Source organism: Dryas octopetala, chromosome 2 (assembly GCF_963921425.1).
Source record: "Dryas octopetala chromosome 2, drDryOcto1.1, whole genome shotgun sequence".
NCBI classification, from domain to species: domain Eukaryota; kingdom Viridiplantae; phylum Streptophyta; class Magnoliopsida; order Rosales; family Rosaceae; genus Dryas; species Dryas octopetala.
The window spans coordinates 21,986,149-22,002,781 of NC_141367.1; the positions used below are offsets into that span (position 1 = coordinate 21,986,149).

Consider the following 16,633-nt stretch of genomic DNA (forward strand, 5'->3'; position numbering starts at 1 on the left):
CGGGGGCTATTTGGGTGTTTTGCACCCATTGCCATTCTGGATCATTTCTCTTCCACATGGGGCACTGGGTATCACATGTGGCATGACACATGTGTATTTACGGGGCCCACCAGTGTGAAGAAAGAAAAAAACACGTATTGCAAAACCCAAAAAATGGAAAATGCCCTGCCTCCCTTGCCATCCGCCATTAACACCCATAAACCCCCCACCTCCATTATTTAAGAGGAAGAACATCTCTCTGCAAAGAGAAAGAAAATATAACCAAGAATAAGGTGAATACGAATTTTGCATAAATAGAGGAATTGCTGAACATAAAACATCCAGTCATTAATGAAAAATAAAAGTTCATGAAGCATGGCTATACATATCAGAAAAGAAAAATAAAAACAAAAAAACAACAAAAAATCTGCCTTTAATAATCTCTCCTTTTTGTGAAGTAAACAAAAAACTTGTTTCTTAATACAAATGAAGAAAACTAGAGGTTTGAGTTGCGTGAAATGAAAAATTGCAACAATAATGATCAAAGGAAGCAGATTTGCTCCTCTGTTATGTGTCAAAGGTATAAGAGAGAAGAGAGAAAAAGGGGAAATAGATGTGTGAGAGAGTTTGGTTGTGGTGGTCAATTAATTGATGCCACTTTTTTTATATTTTCTTATACATAGGATTCTTTTACAAACACAGCAAGCAAAGTAAAGAAGCTCACCGACTACAGCCTTAACAACAAGTCAAAGACATAATAATTACATCTAAACTAGCTTTCATAATTAAAGTATCGGAGACATGATTAAAGCACAACAACAAGTGTTGGCATTAATCTTTAACCTTCTGCAAGTGCTCCAGCCATTAGCATTTGTTTTGTAATTGTTTTTTGTAATGAATGAAGGCCTTTCCAATTTGCTTATTTAAGTACATTTACATGTGAACCTGCCATTTTCACCATTTATACAAGCTGGAAAGCTAAATTTCAAAAAAAAAAAAAATTCATCACAAGTAAATCAATTAAGTTGCCAAGCTAAATTGCATGTTATAAATAAACCTGTCTTTTGAACTTGGTAAACCAAACTGTGTTCCACAACCTGTCAAGTACATATACAGCTCATTTCCATGTAATTATGCTGGAAATGCAAAAAATAAGGGATAAAACTGTTAAGCACATTCTCAAACCCTTGCACAAAATTATGAATCAAATTAACCCCATCGTCTTCACAAAAAACTTGACCAGTTTCAACATAAGACCTATTTCTACTTCAGCAACCTACTATGCAAGCGCACAATCATCAGACCCATGGGAAATGCAGCTTCTTCTTTGTGAAATCACAAGGATGCCTCAGTGCCTTCTTCTTCCTTGTTGGTGTCTTTTTCTTGGATGGAGACTTGTATCTTTTCTAACCAATTGGCTGGGATGAAGACTGCCCTGCAGGTTGACTTGAAGACTGCCCTGGGGCAAAACCTCTGTCTCGTCCTCTCTAAGCAGAGTCATTGCACCTTTGCAGGATTCTTCCTCTGGAATACAAAGCCACATGTGTCATGCCACATGTGATACCCAGTGTCCCATGTGGAAGAGAAATGATCCAGAATGGCAATGGGTGTAAAAAACTCAAATAGCCCCTGCCACATCAGCATTTTTGACGGATTTATTGACAGAAGTAACGGAACAAAGTAAAATGGGATACGGGTGTAAGTTACAGGTGGTAAAGTGGGACAAAAATACTTCCAGTGGTAATATGGGAATAGCAAATCGATAAATAAGCCTTGTCATATATGTATATTATATAGATTGGGCCACGAGCTAAGCCTTTTGGGTCATTCTTCAAGCCAATAAATTTTGACCAAGGCCCAACCCATTCTATATTTATGAGTTATGTATGTTTGTGGTTATTATTTTTGTAAAAAAATTATTTGGTTTAATTCATACATTCAATAATTTTTCCTCTTTTTAAGGCATAAAAGGAAAATAAACAAAGTGATGACATGGAATCTAGGTGTTTTCCTAAGGGATTTGGACTCTCTTGATCGACAAGAAATCTTCACACGCCTTCACTATACACTAGTCTCCATTACTCTAATCTAATGGCAGCTTCCACTTCCACCACCACCACCAGCAGCGCCAAAGAAATAGGCTCAGAGCTCCTTCCTCTGATCAGGATCTACAAAGATGGCACTGTGAAACGCCTCCCACTCCTATTCCTCAGTCCTCAACATGTCCCCCGGCCCCATCCCCTGATCAAGACCCAGAAACCGGTGTTTCCTCCAAAGACATCACCATCTCAGACAACCCCAACATCTCGGCTCGCCTTTACCTCCCAAATCTCCCCCAGAAGCTGCTTCTCATCTTGGTCTACTTCCACGACGGCGGTTTTTGCATTGGATCTGCCTTCTCCTTCGTCCATCACCGTTACCTCAACCGCTTGGCTTCAGAGGCCCAAGTTGTGGCTAGCTATTTCCGTTGAGTACAGGCTCACTCCAGAATACCCACTTCCTATGGCTTACCAAGACTGCTGGGCTGCTCTTCAATGGGTCATGTCTCACTCGACCATTCTTTTAGTTGTTATCAAACTTCATTTTTCGTGAGGAATCATGTGAAATGTTTATTTAATTCGGTTTAATTAATATCTCTGTATTTGGCCAGATGACATGCCAAACCTACAACTTGGACAAAAAATTTAGCACTATAAAAATAGTAAAAGTAACCTCCATTTCAAACTTTATAATATTAAAAGAATATTGTTTTAAACTATTGTTTTTTTTTTTCTTTTGTAACAGCTAGTGAAACTATTGTTCTGTTACACTATTTTTTAACATAATTTTGGAATTGTCACTGATAAATAGTGATATCTGATAATCTTCCATGGTTGAGTTTCAGAGTTCAACATTCAAGAGGAAAATAACAGAAAACGAAAGAGAAAATGAGAGAGAAAAGAGAGAAAAGGAAATTCTGTTTTGATTGATATACTCTGAATGAATAGTACAATTGTGTAATACACAGCTTATATGCTAAGCTAAAACCAACGAAACAATTAAACAATCTACACAGACTTGTACAGCTAGCAGCTGAGTCAGCAAGGTTGACTAAGACTTCTACCTCATCAATATCAAGTGTTCAGACACAAATGGCAAAGTTGGCAACCACTCCCTCCTCCATTAAAACCCACCTCCTCTTCTACACAGACTACACCAATCCATCTCCATCTCGATCTCTACAATTCTGTCTCCATCTCTTCTCCAATGGCAGCTTCCACCACAAGCAAAGAAATAGCCTCAGAGCTCCCCACTCTCCTCCGAATCTACAAAGACGGCACAGTAGAACGCCTCATAGAAGCTCCTTACGTGCCCCCAACACCCCAAGACCCAGAAACCAATGTCTCCTCCAAAGACATCACCATCTCACACAACCCCAACATCTCCGCTCGCCTTTTCCGCCCAAACCATCTCCCCCAAACCCATGAAAAGCTTCCCGTCTTGGTCTACTTCCACGGCGGCGGCTTCTGCATCGAATCCGCCTTCTCGCTCGTCCACCACCGCTTCCTCAACCACCTTGTTTCGCAAGCCAAAGTCGTCGCCGTCTCGGTCGAGTACCGGCTCGCTCCGGAGAACCCACTTCCCATTTCGTACGAAGATTGCTGGACCGCTCTCCAATGGGTCGCTTCCCACTCCACCAATGATCAAAATCGTGCCAACCAATCCGACCCGTGGTTGGTCGACCACGGCGATTTTGATAGGCTCTATATAGGGGGTGACAGTGCGGGTGGTAATATTGTACATAATATAGCAATGAAGGCAGGGGTTGAGAGCTTGTGTGGTGGTGGTGGTGGTGTCAAGATCTTGGGGGCATTTATGTCCCACCCGTATTTTTGGAGCTCCGAGCCAATCGGGTCGGAGCCTGTTGGTGAAGAGTTCGAGAAGTGTCTGCCTCATGTGGTTTGGAAGTTTTTGTACCCATCAGCTGCTGGAGGGATTAATAACCCGATGGTGAACCCGGTGGGTTTGGGTGCTCCGAGTTTGGCTGGGCTTGGGTGCTCTCGGATGCTTGTTTGTGTTTCTGGGGATGATGAGATCAGGGATCGAGGTGTTTGGTATTGTGATCTGGTGAGGAAAAGTGGGTGGAAAGGGGAATTGGAGTTGTTTGAAGTGGAAGGAGAGGGACATGCTTTTCATATCTTGAAGGAGACTCAGACTGAGAATGTGAAGAGAATGATCAAACGCTTGGCTTCTTTTCTTGTCTAGTAGATATTTCAGATCAATGCTTGTTTGCTCATGAAAATTTCTTTAGCTATGTATGTTCGTGCTATAAATTTGATGAGATACAAAACCCACTAATGTTTTGAGAAGTTTGAGAATTCAAATACTTGATGTCATTCTTGAGTTGAAGCATTGATTTTTGGAGTGGGACTTTACATTAGGTAGAATATGGAACTTTAGTGGTTGAGAGTATTTATCTATATCTAATTATAGAGTTTGAATTCCCTCCGCATTTAGCCTCCCTTGTAAAATAACATATCTGTTTGTCTGCAAGTGCAAAAGCTGGTCAATTCAAGTATGCCTTAAAGATTGAAAGACAAAAGACTTTAGATGATGGATGCTCCTCCCTTGTAAAATAACATATCTGTTTGTCTGCAAGTGCAAAAACTGGTCAATTCAAGTATGCCTTAAAGATTGAAAGACAAAAGACTTTAGATGATGGATGCTGTAGACTACGACAAAACTGAGATGATACTCACTGGATAGAAAGATACATGATATGTTTAGCTATTAAGAACTTCATCACTTTGAAGTAAGTAGCTTGTGTTTGTAAAGCTAATTCATTGATAAATGATGATCTATGGTTCTCCCTTGTTACAAAGATAGAAGAAAAGACACAAGAAACACATCAACAACACTTGAAGATGAAGCTCTTTGTGGTGAATTTTGCCTCTGGTGTCTCACTGTGGTGGACTTCTAGCGCCTACTTGCCTATTTAGCCAATGTGGAATTGTCAAAGCAGTGTGATTTAATTAATTAACTTGGCTTTTTATGAGTTTATTGGATGGGCTATCATACGTTTAATTTTGGGTTATGACATATATAGGTAGTGAGAGAATAATTAGCAAACCGCCACATTTTGTATAAGTGACTCAAATTTCGAAGCGTATATATGTAGCATCACTCGAGATAAATTATAGGGTAATTTTATAAAATAACTTTTTTAAATGAGGGACTTACTTTTATAGTCTTGGCGAGAAAATTCTTACATTTTATAGTCCTTTGGCTAATTTTTAACAAAAATACTCTCATGCTTTGAAAAAAAAAAAAAAAAAAGCCTTAAGGCCGACCAAAAAATGCTACAGGCAGTTCATCTTTTGATGAACAACTAGGATATGAAAACCTAGATCTGTAGTAACCAAAAAAATAGAAAATCAAATATGCAACCCATCATTTTCATTGATCTAACTTTTAGGTAAAAATTCAAAAAATTAATCTTAATAATCAAGTTTCACTAACAAATCTAACTTTTATTACTTCAATAAGTGTAAATTATGTAATACCAAATCTAAATCAATTCAATACCAGCAAAAATTAAAAAAATAAAACAAAGCAAAATGTGACAGATCTACAAGAACATAGATGCAACAACAATAGACACCACCACTAATATATGAACACAGCAAAAGGCCCATCATCTCCACCGTCAAAGAGATTGAGCTCATCAAACATAAGAAAAGACCCACCATGGCTCTCGAATCCATGACCTAGATTTAGCGTCGAAAGGGTCGTAAGAATTGAGTCAAAAGATAAAAAAATAAAATTTTAAAATTTTTATTCGATGCAGTTAGAGTTGTTCCCAACGATAAAACGATTAAAAAAATCTATTGGAATAAAAGAAATATGCCGACATTGGAGAGAGAGGAGGGCAGGGGAGGAGGTGGCTGACGGTGATATGGTGTTTCCAGATTTGGTGTTACAATACCAGATTTAGTCGTGGGATTGAGAGAGAGAGGAGTTGGGGTGGGAGAGAACATAATGACAAATTTTGCTATTTATGAGCATTTATTTCAAGGGTATTTTACTCTTTTCAAGTGAAAAAAAAAGTTAGAAAATTAGAAATTTTCCAGCATAGGCTAAATAAGTAGGAGAAGCCCCAAAAAAGGCTATTTTGTGTAATTACTCTAACTTATACGAAATATCCGAAATAAAAAAAAATCTACGAACTGGGCCTCTATTATGGGCCGGACTGAAACAAAGTAATGGCGTAATACAAAGCATAACCCACGTGTTAACAATTAACCCGAACTGCACAGACAAGACATTTTCCCGCGGGTGACCATCTCTCTGTAGTTTTACAAAACAATCACAGCCGTCCAATCGATCCAAAACCCTAAATTCCTCTCTCATATAGTTTTTCCCACTCTCCTTCTCGCGGCACCCAAAACAGACTCTCACACTCACAAAATCACCAAAAACCCTAAACAGAACCCTCCAAACCAACCCCCATGGCGGCGGCTCCCATAGAGTCGGTGCAGTGCTTCGGCCGCAAGAAGACGGCGGTGGCTGTGACCTACTGCAAGCGCGGTCGCGGTCTGATCAAGATCAACGGCTGCCCAATCGAACTGGTCGAGCCGGAGATCCTCCGGTTCAAGGCGTACGAGCCGATCCTGCTGCTGGGACGACACCGTTTCGCCGGAGTCGACATGAGGATCCGCGTCAAGGGCGGAGGACACACGTCGCAGATCTACGCGATCCGTCAGAGCATCGCGAAGGCGCTGGTGGCGTTCTACCAGAAGTACGTGGACGAGCAGAGCAAGAAGGAGATCAAGGACATTCTGGTCAGGTACGATCGGACTCTGCTTGTGGCGGACCCGAGGCGCTGCGAGCCCAAGAAGTTCGGTGGTCGCGGTGCCAGAGCGAGGTTCCAGAAGTCTTACCGTTGAGGCTCGTTTACTATCATATTCGATCATTTTCATTGTTTTTGTTTTAATTCGGATATTTAGTGAGCTTATTATGGATTAGTACGCTTTGCTGCTATTGATTTGAAGTGCTTGGTAAACTTGTTTTGAATATTTATGCTTAGTTATTTTTTCTTGCTATTTTCAACATTTTTGGGTTCTGCTTTTTGTCTTTAATTAGTTATATTTCATGCTTAGCTGAGATTTAATGAAGTTAATCAGGGTGTTCAAATCCAAGCTAATCTAACTAAATCGATCAGTCCAACTAGTTCAATTTGAATTGTTTCGATGGATATAATCGTTGAACAGTCTACATTTCTACTTGATTAGAGTGTTCAAAATCCAATATCCAATATAATGCATAATCCCAATGCGGCAATGCCTCTTTGGGCATTGTTTTAATAATGATGCTCATTTTCAGACCAAGTAAAATGCTTGTTTCATTTGCCAATTGGCTCATCTTTTACGAGCCTTCACTTTGACAATGAATGGGTTGCTTATTTCACTGGCTATTGCTGGTTTTTAAGACCGTGTAAAATGCATAGCAACTGTGTTTCTAGTTTCTGTTACAATGTTGTATGCATAATTCTGCAAGTGCCCCTGTTAATCATTTGATTAAATACAAATCTAAACAACTGCAGAGGTTTGTATAAAGTGCCCCCCATGGCTGTTTGGATTGTAATGTCCATAACGATGTAATCCTGTCCATTTCGAAAAAATATCCTTGAGAGAGAGAGAGAGAGAGAGAGAGAGAGCGAGCGTTATGAGCATTTTCCGGGTGTGCTCTAATGCAGGGTGAGAGCATTCATTTTGCCCTCAGGCGAACTTTTGCACGGAAGGAATGACTCACTCCTGCAGACTGCATTTCTACACAGCAAGTATATAATTTTCAAGGATATTGCCAGTTATTATCATCTTGAGAAGCTTGGTAATAACAATTGCCTCCTTCGCTAGACGAATCTAACCAACGTTTATTACATTTACATTTACCACTTGCAATGCTCCAGTTTACCCTCAAGAAAAAAGTGGACTTTAGTGGAAACTTGAAAGTATGAGTCTATGAATTCTGGTTTTCTTCAAGATAATGTTGTTTTTATGGGATTCTCCAAGACAATGTTGAGGATTGTGTTTTGCGTTATTTTTCAATTTTATTAATTGTTTGCCACACGTCAATTATCAAAATTTAAATTTACCCAATGAGCTGACCCTATGTGTACTACACTTATTCTTTATGTATTGGTCCACAATTTTTTTTCGGTTCTTTATTGGTCCACTAACTTTGTGACATTTTCCATTGTGGTCCAAACTGTCAAATTAGCACAAATGACCATATACTTTAGTTATATGTTGTGCTCATGGTGCACTTTTGTGGTCCACTTATTTCCATATTGGTCTATTAATTCTTCACTTAATTCTATGTTAGTCCACAACAACACCCCCACGTGCAAGGCACATAACTAAAATAGACGCCTATTTGTTCTAATTTGACGATTTGGACCACAATGAAAAATATCACAAAGTTAGTGAACCAATAAGAAACGAAAGAAAATCGTCAACTAATATAAGTCTAAATGAAGAATAAGTGGACCAATGTTGCAATTTTCTTCGAAAATAATTACTCTGTGTTTACCAAAATTCGATTAAAAATTCTCATTTGGACCAAAATTAATTTAAATGTGTTTTTATTTTTACATTATATATTTATATATAACTCAACTTTGAATTTGAATTTCAAAAGTCGATGTAAAATTAGAAAATGTTTGAGATTTTCAAGAATTTAGATTTTATATCCAAACATCTGCTGATTGAAAATATCAAACTGTTCATATATTTATAGTAATTATCTCTACATTTATTTCCGAATATGTTTTATTTTTCATAAAAGAAAAAAAAATGAAAAGGAGAAAGAAACATGTATGAATAAACTCATTTTTGCTTGTTTAAGAAACAAGAAGAAATTTGAGGTTTCAAAAAATAGAAGGCTTAATAGTCATTTTGTTCCCTTAATGATGATCCTTCGCATGAGGGCAAAATAGATGATTCACTTTCAAAGCTTTACATGGGTTTCTAGGGCTTTAGCATTTCGACCAAATTTTGTTCCTTTTTTGTGTCCAAGATTTCGAGAAAAAACATAAGTCTCATTATGTCAAAACGTGTTCTACCAATGTAAAGCTTTGAATGTGAACAATTCATTTTGTCTTTACACAAATTTTTGGATGAAAATTTAGATAAAACCTTAGGAAATGCACTCATGTTAACATATTTTTAAAAATTTGATGACTTAACTTACTAAATTTTTTATTTTTGGGAAGCAATTCGACTGTTATAGTTAAAGGGGCAAAGGATAATTAAGCCAAAACAGAAAGAATAAATGAAATCCTGGCAAAAAAAAAAAAAGAACCTTGCCAAACGCTGTTTCTTTATGTTTGGGAATCATAACCCATCCGCATTTGGAACAATGTTGTCTGGCTTTCCAAACAGTCCCAAGTCCTCAAAAGTGGCGGCCGGGAGTGTACATGACACTGATCTGTGTTCCGCAAATATAAATGCACGATAAATCTAAAGAGACCTACACGCAGTTCGCTCCCTTCGCTTTCATTTTTCAGTTTTCCCTCCACCCTCTTCTTTCTCTCTCTGTGAGTATACATTGTATTCCATTTAAATCTCAGATAAACCCCAAGTACAGTACAATATCCCAAACCCAAATAGTGGGAGAGAAAAGAAAGGTACCCATCTCTTTCTCTTTTAACTTTTGCTTCACTTTTCCTCTTTCTACAGTTTTAGGGTATCATTTTGTGCTTGCTACTTTTCTGTTTTTCAAAATATTTTTCAATTCTTAAACCCATTTCGTTTTCTTGATTTGCTTGCTTGTTACTGGTTAATTTTTGTTTTGCTTGGTGGGTTTAGATTCGTTTGGGTTTATGCTTCATTATGAGTTGGTAATGATATGATTAGTTGTAGTTCATATTTCATGCGAGAGCTTGAATCTTTGTGGTTTTGATGGTAAAGAGGGTCCTTGGTTGGTTTCTGGGTGCACTGATATTTGTAAACTAGCTCTATTATCCAAGATCCCATGTAGGCTATGCAAGAAACAAGTTCTTTTGCGTTGGTTTATTTGACAATTTTATGTTTTCACTGTACAATAATGTTATAGCTTAGAAATTTTCTAGTATGTGGCATAATCTGTAACTTTTTGTTCAGTTTTCCATAACGAGGTTCAGAAGTAATGATTGGATTCATAAGTATAAGATCCTAAAATGAAATCTAACTTTGTTGTCACATTACGTATTAGTGAGGAGTTGGAGATGAGATGAGAGAATGAATATAACAGTTTGCAGTAGGATCATTCCCATGATTGGAAGCTGCAGGGCTGTAAGATAAAATATGATCTGAGTATGAAGAACTGGATAGTGAAATAACATGGTTTTGCTATCTCACTTGGTTTCTGAGAGAGAGGGCATGTTTGCAGTGTGTTATTGACAGTTTTTACTCTTAATATGTAGATTAGACTTAAGAGTGTTGTAGAGAAAACTTATTCGAAAACAAAGGGAGGAAACTTTCTGAGAGTTATTGTTCCGTTGTTTTAAAATATAAAATTTTGAAACATTTTACGATGCATGAAAATCACTTCTTCGCTCTATCATTTTCTAGATATCTTTTACTGAATGAAGGTGTGAATTCCTCTAAACCCTCTGTTTGATTGCTAGAAAAAGGGGAAAATGAAGAAACTTTCTTGATAATTCTTAGTAAACGAAATTGAGAGATATTGGGAATTTTACTTCCTATGGAAAGAATTGCTTATTAAAGGAAAAAAACTTGCTTAAAAGTGAAAAAACTTGTGTGATAATAGTTAATATGAAGGTTTTACAGTTTCACTTGTGTATGCATACAAATTTTCTCCTCTCTCTTGAAGAAGAAAAATTTGAAGGCGGTCATTGTTTTTCTCTAAAATCCAAGTTTATTTCGTAGTTTAGAGGGTTGCGCACTTTACTTTATTTTATCTCTCCCTATTGCTGCATGTAGATTTTGAATTAGGTTAATTAGTATCATCCTCCATATTAACACTATATTTCTGTTGCCAAGAATCATGCTTGGGTAAGGGGTATTGTTCCTGATATTATAGGTAATGCTATCTCTCACTTCCTGAAAAATCCATCTGGCAAATTCACCATAGTTACCATTTCATCTTTGTAATTTTTATTAGTTTTGGTCAAATATTTATTGAAGTATTTATTGGCATTATTTACATAACTGTAGCCTGAATTTGTAGGTTTTGTTGCAATGGAAGCCACAACTCTGAATTCAGAACGCCTGCCATTTTCAATTAAACTATGGCCTCCTAGCCAAAATACGAGGCAAGTGCTTGTGGAGCGGATGATAAACAATCTTAGCTCTAAATCCATTTTCACTGAGAAGTATGGCAGTCTGAGTAAGGGAGAGGCTGAGGAAAATGCAAAACGAATTGAGGATGTGGCTTTTGCCACTGCAGACCAGCACTATGAAAAGGAACCAGATGGGGATGGAGGTTCTGCAGTGCAGCTTTATGCCCGGGAATGTAGTAAGCTCCTGTTGGAGGTTCTTAAAAAAGGACCTAGAAGCAAGGACAGCAAAGTGACATCTGGCACTACACCCAATGAAGCTTTGTTTGATATATCTAAAACCCAACGGGCCTTTATTGATGCTGAGGAAGCTGAGGAACTTTTAAGGCCATTGATGGAGCCAGGGAATACTTACACTAAAATATGCTTCAGCAATAGAAGCTTTGGTATAGGTGCAGCTCGTGTTGCCGAGCCCATATTGGTTTCCGTTAAGAATCAGTTGAAAGAAGTTGATCTATCAGATTTTATAGCAGGAAGACCGGAGGCAGAGGCTCTCGAAGTTATGAATATATTTGCAGCTGCCTTGGAAGGTAGTGTCTTGAAATCTCTGAATCTCTCGAACAATGCCTTGGGTGAGAAAGGTGTTAGGGCCTTTGGAGCACTCCTGAAATCACAAAGTTGCTTGGAGGAACTCTTTTTGATGAATGATGGCATTTCAGAAGGAGCTGCCCGCGCAGTTTGTGAGTTGATTCCTTCCACAGAGAAGCTTAGAGTCCTCCAATTTCATAATAATATGACAGGAAATGAAGGGGCATTTGCTATTTCTGAGATTGTGAAGCGTTCTCCCCTGTTGGAAGATTTCCGTTGCTCCTCCACAAGAGTAGAATCCGAAGGAGGAGTTGCCTTGTCTGAAGCACTTGAGACTTGTACCCATTTGAAGAAGCTGGACTTGCGGGACAACATGTTTGGCGTAGAAGGTGGAATTGCATTGAGTAAAGCTCTTTCCAAGCATGAAAATTTGACAGAGATTTACCTTAGCTACCTGAACCTAGAAGATGAGGGTGCAGTTGCAATAGCCAATGTTCTCAAGGAATCAGCTCCTTCACTTGAAGTCTTTGACATAGCTGGAAATGACATAACAGCTAAAGCTGCTCCTGCTCTAGCAGCTTGTATAGCAGCAAAGACACTTCTCACCAAGCTGATTTTGGGTGAGAATGAACTTAAGGATGAAGGCACTATTCAGATCAGCAAGGTGTTGGAAGGTCATGCCCATTTACAGGAAGTTGATATGAACACCAACCTAATAAGAAGAGCTGGGGCTCGTGTGTTGGCCCAGGCTGTGGTTCAGAAGCCCGGTTTTAAGTTGCTGAACATCGATGGAAACTTCATCTCTGATGAAGGCATAGACGAGTTGAAGGGTTTATTCAAGAAATCTCCTGACATGCTTGCGCCTTTGGATGAGAATAATCCTGAAGGAGAAGATGATGACGACGGCGAAGAATCCGGAGAGGGTGAAGGTAATGAGGACGAACTGGAGTCAAAACTGAAGAACCTTGACGTTGGCCAAGAGCAATAGAGGTCCTCTTATGTCTAGGTGTTTTTTCCTTTCCAGTTAGGTTGGTTCCACAACATTAGACTCTTAAGCATCAATGACTGTAAGGCATATTTGCAGCTTTTAGGATTGACTATTTTGGTTAATCTCATGATGCATTAGTTGGGCCCTGCGGTTTTGTGGAGCAGCATGACAACAGGTGTTAGTAGGAGTGGCTTGGTTGGGTCTTTTACCATCATGTTTTTAGTCAGTTTAATTTTTCTTGTTTGTTCTTAGTGTGTTTGTTTGTTTGTGTGGAACCTTAGCAGTCTAGTAAACTTCATTGCTATTCTTGCAAGGACGTAAGCATTGTCAAGAAGTAATAGATGCGGGACTAGATGATTTCTGAAGTTGCTACTTATGATGTTTTTTCTCGATATTATTTTCTAACATACAACAAAAGCATTGCTGATGGTGTTAGGAACTTGAATATGTGAGTTTACTATTCTTTAATTAAATGCAAAATATGTGACTTGATAATTTGATGATTCTGAACAGAATGATTCTATTTGGATGGTTAAATGCGAGGAATGTGTTTGTATTCACAGAGTAAATGAGATTTATTACACTTGTAAATGTATACCATGTGTATATTGTGGGTTTTGACTTGATAAAAGAACAAAAAAAAGGTACATAACTGCTTGCCTAAATGAATTGTAGAGATGTGTGATGGCCCTGGTTTTATAATAGCATAATAGCAAGACTTAATGCACACTTGGGTGACCAAAGATATGTCATCCAGCAGAGGTTGAAATCTTCGAACCCTGTTGCTATTCACACCCATTAGTTTAATCAACAAGTTTTTTAATGATTGTTTTACCCATAGGGAAAACTACAAAAGAGGACTGTAATACCCATCATTATAACATCATAAGGGTCATCATTACTCATTAGCATTAACCCGCGTGAAAATAAAATAAAGCCCGCGCGACCGTCCATCCCTCCTATAGTCCTATGCATTTGGTCCATTTCAAACTCAACTTTCCCTCGCTCCTTTTTCAGCGAGACAAATCTTTCCCTCCCTCCTTAACCCAATCACATTCTGCCGTCTATATTATGAATATATAGTCAATGGACTCAAATGAAGCATCAACTCAACTTCTATGACGATTCTGAGGGTCAAAACTCAAAAGGTATGTTATTTGCAACAGAAATTATTAGGAAATAATCGATTTAAACTGTAACTTTGAAAAGGGATCATATATATAGCTTTCATGATCACAATCTCACAACCTGGCATGGTATCTTTCTATTGTTTACTTTTATGATCCTCCTTCCCCATAATCGACAAGTATTGCAGAAACATATATGGGAAACACAGAATATATGTATCCTTTAAGGCTTTAATTTTATATTTATAGTTGAATGCTGACAGAATTCATGGCTTTAAACCCATTTTATATTCTATGCAATGCAGGTCGACACTTCTACTCAAGTTTGTGGTGTTGGATCGGACTATGAAAGGGATTACACAAGTGAATTTTCTCCTTCTGAGGTTGGTCAACCAACTTTATCTTCAAATCGTTTGAGTTTGAGTTTGTGCTATCAAAAGTATATATGGCCTTTTACATGTTATGTTTTTGTTTTGTTTTCTTTCCTTTGTAGATATTCAACAATAGAGAATCCTTGATCCAGTGGGCTTGTGAGGCCGGGAAGCGAAATGGGTTTGTTGTTGTGACAATAGGATTTGATTTGGATAGCAAAGGTATGATATCAAGAGTTACATTAGGGTGTGAAAGGGGTGGAAGATGTAGACAGGGCAAGAATGGGAAACAAAGAGGTGGGATTGACACCAAGAAGTGTGGATGCCCTTTTACATTGAAGGGAGAGAAGTTGGAATCTGGGGATGAATGGATGCTAAAGGTAGTCTGTGGAGTCCACAACCATGCAATAGTCGAGTATCTTGAGGGGCATTCAATTTCAGGGAGGTTGAAGAGAAGCTACAATGCACGCAAAAGGCAAAGGGTTGAAGAGAAGACAGGAAGGCCTCAAACGCAACAACTCTTAGGTAAATTGCATGACTATAATTACATTGAGTGGCATAGGAATTGCCCCAATTCTGAGAGTGTTTTGGACTTGTTTTGTGCACATCCTGTCAGTTTGAAATTGCTACGTGCATTTCCACGAATCTTGATAATGAGTTGCAGTACGAATAAGACCGATAAGTATCACTATCCTCTTTTAGAGATTGTAGGTGTCACATCAACTAACATGACATTTTCAGTTGCACATGTTATTTTGGACTCTGAGAAAGAAGATAACTATATATGGGCGTTGGGTAGATTGCGTGGTGTAATGGAAGGGTGTGCTATGCCTTGTGTTATTGTCACAAAGAGGGATTTGGAATTGATTAGAGCCATTGAGATAGTTTTCCCAACAACTAGACATCTTTTATGCAAATGTCATGTTAATAAGCATGTGTGGGCCAAATGCAGAAATATGTTCAAGTCTAAAGAAGAATGGGATAGATTTAGTATCAAGTGGAATGAGATTGTGACATCTCCTACTGAAGATGATTACATAAAGAAGCTAGGTTTGTTACAAAACGAGTTTAATATGTATACCGAGGCCTTGGAGTATGTTATAAACACATGGTTGAACCCTTTTAAGGACAGGTTTGTGTCAGCTTGGACGGACAAGGTCATGCACTTCGGAAATTTAACAACAAACAGGTAATGTAAACTGTAAAGAACTTGTAAATATTACCACTTGTGGAATTTCTATTTTTTGGTTAAGTACAAAGCCTTATTAACATATTTGCATTCATTTATTTATTTTAATAGGGCAGAGATTGCACGGGCAAACCTCAACAAGCAACTTGGCTTGAGTCAGGAAAATTTTGAATCCTCTTTTACAAAGATAAACGGTGATTTTATTGTACAGCACACTGAAATAAAGGCATCCTTTGAGAAGAGTCAAACATTCGTGCGGCATAGCTTAAGACCTTCAGAGTTTAGAGAGCTGAGGGAATTTGTTTCTCATCATGCATTGGACAAGGTATTATCTGAGTCCAAGCGAGCCAACGTAGTTGGTCTTGATGCTTTGGCATGTGGATGCATCATTCGTCGGACTCACGGTTTACCTTGTGTTCATGAACTTGCTGAATACAAGAGAGAAGGTAAGCCAATTCCCATTGAGTCTATTAACTCCCATTGGAGGAAACTTGATATGGAAGCTCCTCCTTCTGAGCCCCCGTTGGAGTTGCTTCAACAGTACTCCATGGATCGTAATGCAGAGCGTAACAAGGTAATGGCAAGAAAAAAAGTTGGAGAATTTATCGCACCCAAGACATGTCTTGTTGAACCAGAAGTAAGTCCAAAGAACAAGGTCGACCAACAGAAGTTGAGGTCCACTTGCAAGGACCCATCTGCATTTGAGTTGGTGCTATCTGAGTGGGATGACTATACTCTTTCAATGAAGGAGAGAGGTTGAATGGGTAGGAGAGAAGTGTAATGGAATGAGCTTTTGAGAGGGTAAAATTTAACATCAATGTAGGCCCTTAGCAATGTTATGTTCTAAAAATTATGTGGTATGTGCTGTGAGTAAATGGATGTAGTGATTAAATTCTAAGGCTGTTAATAGCAACTCTCTCTCTTTATGTTAATAAGCGTAATCAATTTCTTGAGAAGTTCATTCTAATTTCTAATTGCCGTTGTCCGTATAATAACATCATCCAGGTTGCGAAACCATGGAAAAGAATCCACAAAAATTGTATACTTGATTATTTTTTTTATTGATGTTTAACTGTTCCTAGGCTGAATGTAATGCATTATATTAATATTTAGATTGAGAAAGGCTTTAAA

General features: G+C 38.2%; 4 protein-coding genes and 1 pseudogene across 5 annotated transcripts; all 5 read left to right on the top strand.

Annotated features, from left to right (window-relative positions):
* The first annotated feature begins 2,070 nt into the window (after positions 1–2,070).
* LOC147294132 (2-hydroxyisoflavanone dehydratase-like) lies at positions 2,071–2,571 on the top strand. Its single transcript, XM_086231176.1, has one exon. It carries the CDS (start codon positions 2,071–2,073, stop codon positions 2,569–2,571), a length of 501 nt encoding a protein of 166 aa, XP_086087302.1.
* Positions 2,572–3,161: 590 nt separating this feature from the next.
* LOC147294133 (2-hydroxyisoflavanone dehydratase pseudogene) lies at positions 3,162–4,471 on the top strand (annotated as a pseudogene).
* Positions 4,472–6,381: 1,910 nt separating this feature from the next.
* On the top strand, positions 6,382–7,068 carry LOC147294134 (small ribosomal subunit protein uS9). The gene has a single exon (XM_086232319.1). It carries the CDS (start codon positions 6,468–6,470, stop codon positions 6,903–6,905), a length of 438 nt encoding a protein of 145 aa, XP_086088445.1. The 5' UTR covers positions 6,382–6,467; the 3' UTR covers positions 6,906–7,068.
* A 2,388-nt stretch (positions 7,069–9,456) lies between these two features.
* Positions 9,457–13,207, top strand: RANGAP2 (RAN GTPase activating protein 2). Of its 2 annotated transcripts, none has more exons than XM_086231803.1 (2): positions 9,457–9,646; positions 11,178–13,207. In XM_086231803.1, exons 1-2 carry the CDS (start codon positions 9,467–9,469, stop codon positions 12,813–12,815), a joined length of 1,818 nt encoding a protein of 605 aa, XP_086087929.1. In that variant the 5' UTR covers positions 9,457–9,466; the 3' UTR covers positions 12,816–13,207. The 2 variants fall into 2 exon arrangements, with proteins under 2 accessions (XP_086087929.1, XP_086087930.1); XM_086231804.1 differs by having other exon boundaries at positions 9,509–9,646; positions 11,191–13,207.
* A 726-nt stretch (positions 13,208–13,933) lies between these two features.
* Positions 13,934–16,262, top strand: LOC147294136 (PKS-NRPS hybrid synthetase cheA-like). The gene is made up of 4 exons (XM_086231177.1): positions 13,934–13,963; positions 14,248–14,325; positions 14,436–15,502; positions 15,614–16,262. Exons 1-4 carry the CDS (start codon positions 13,934–13,936, stop codon positions 16,260–16,262), a joined length of 1,824 nt encoding a protein of 607 aa, XP_086087303.1.
* The last annotated feature ends 371 nt before the right edge of the window (positions 16,263–16,633 follow it).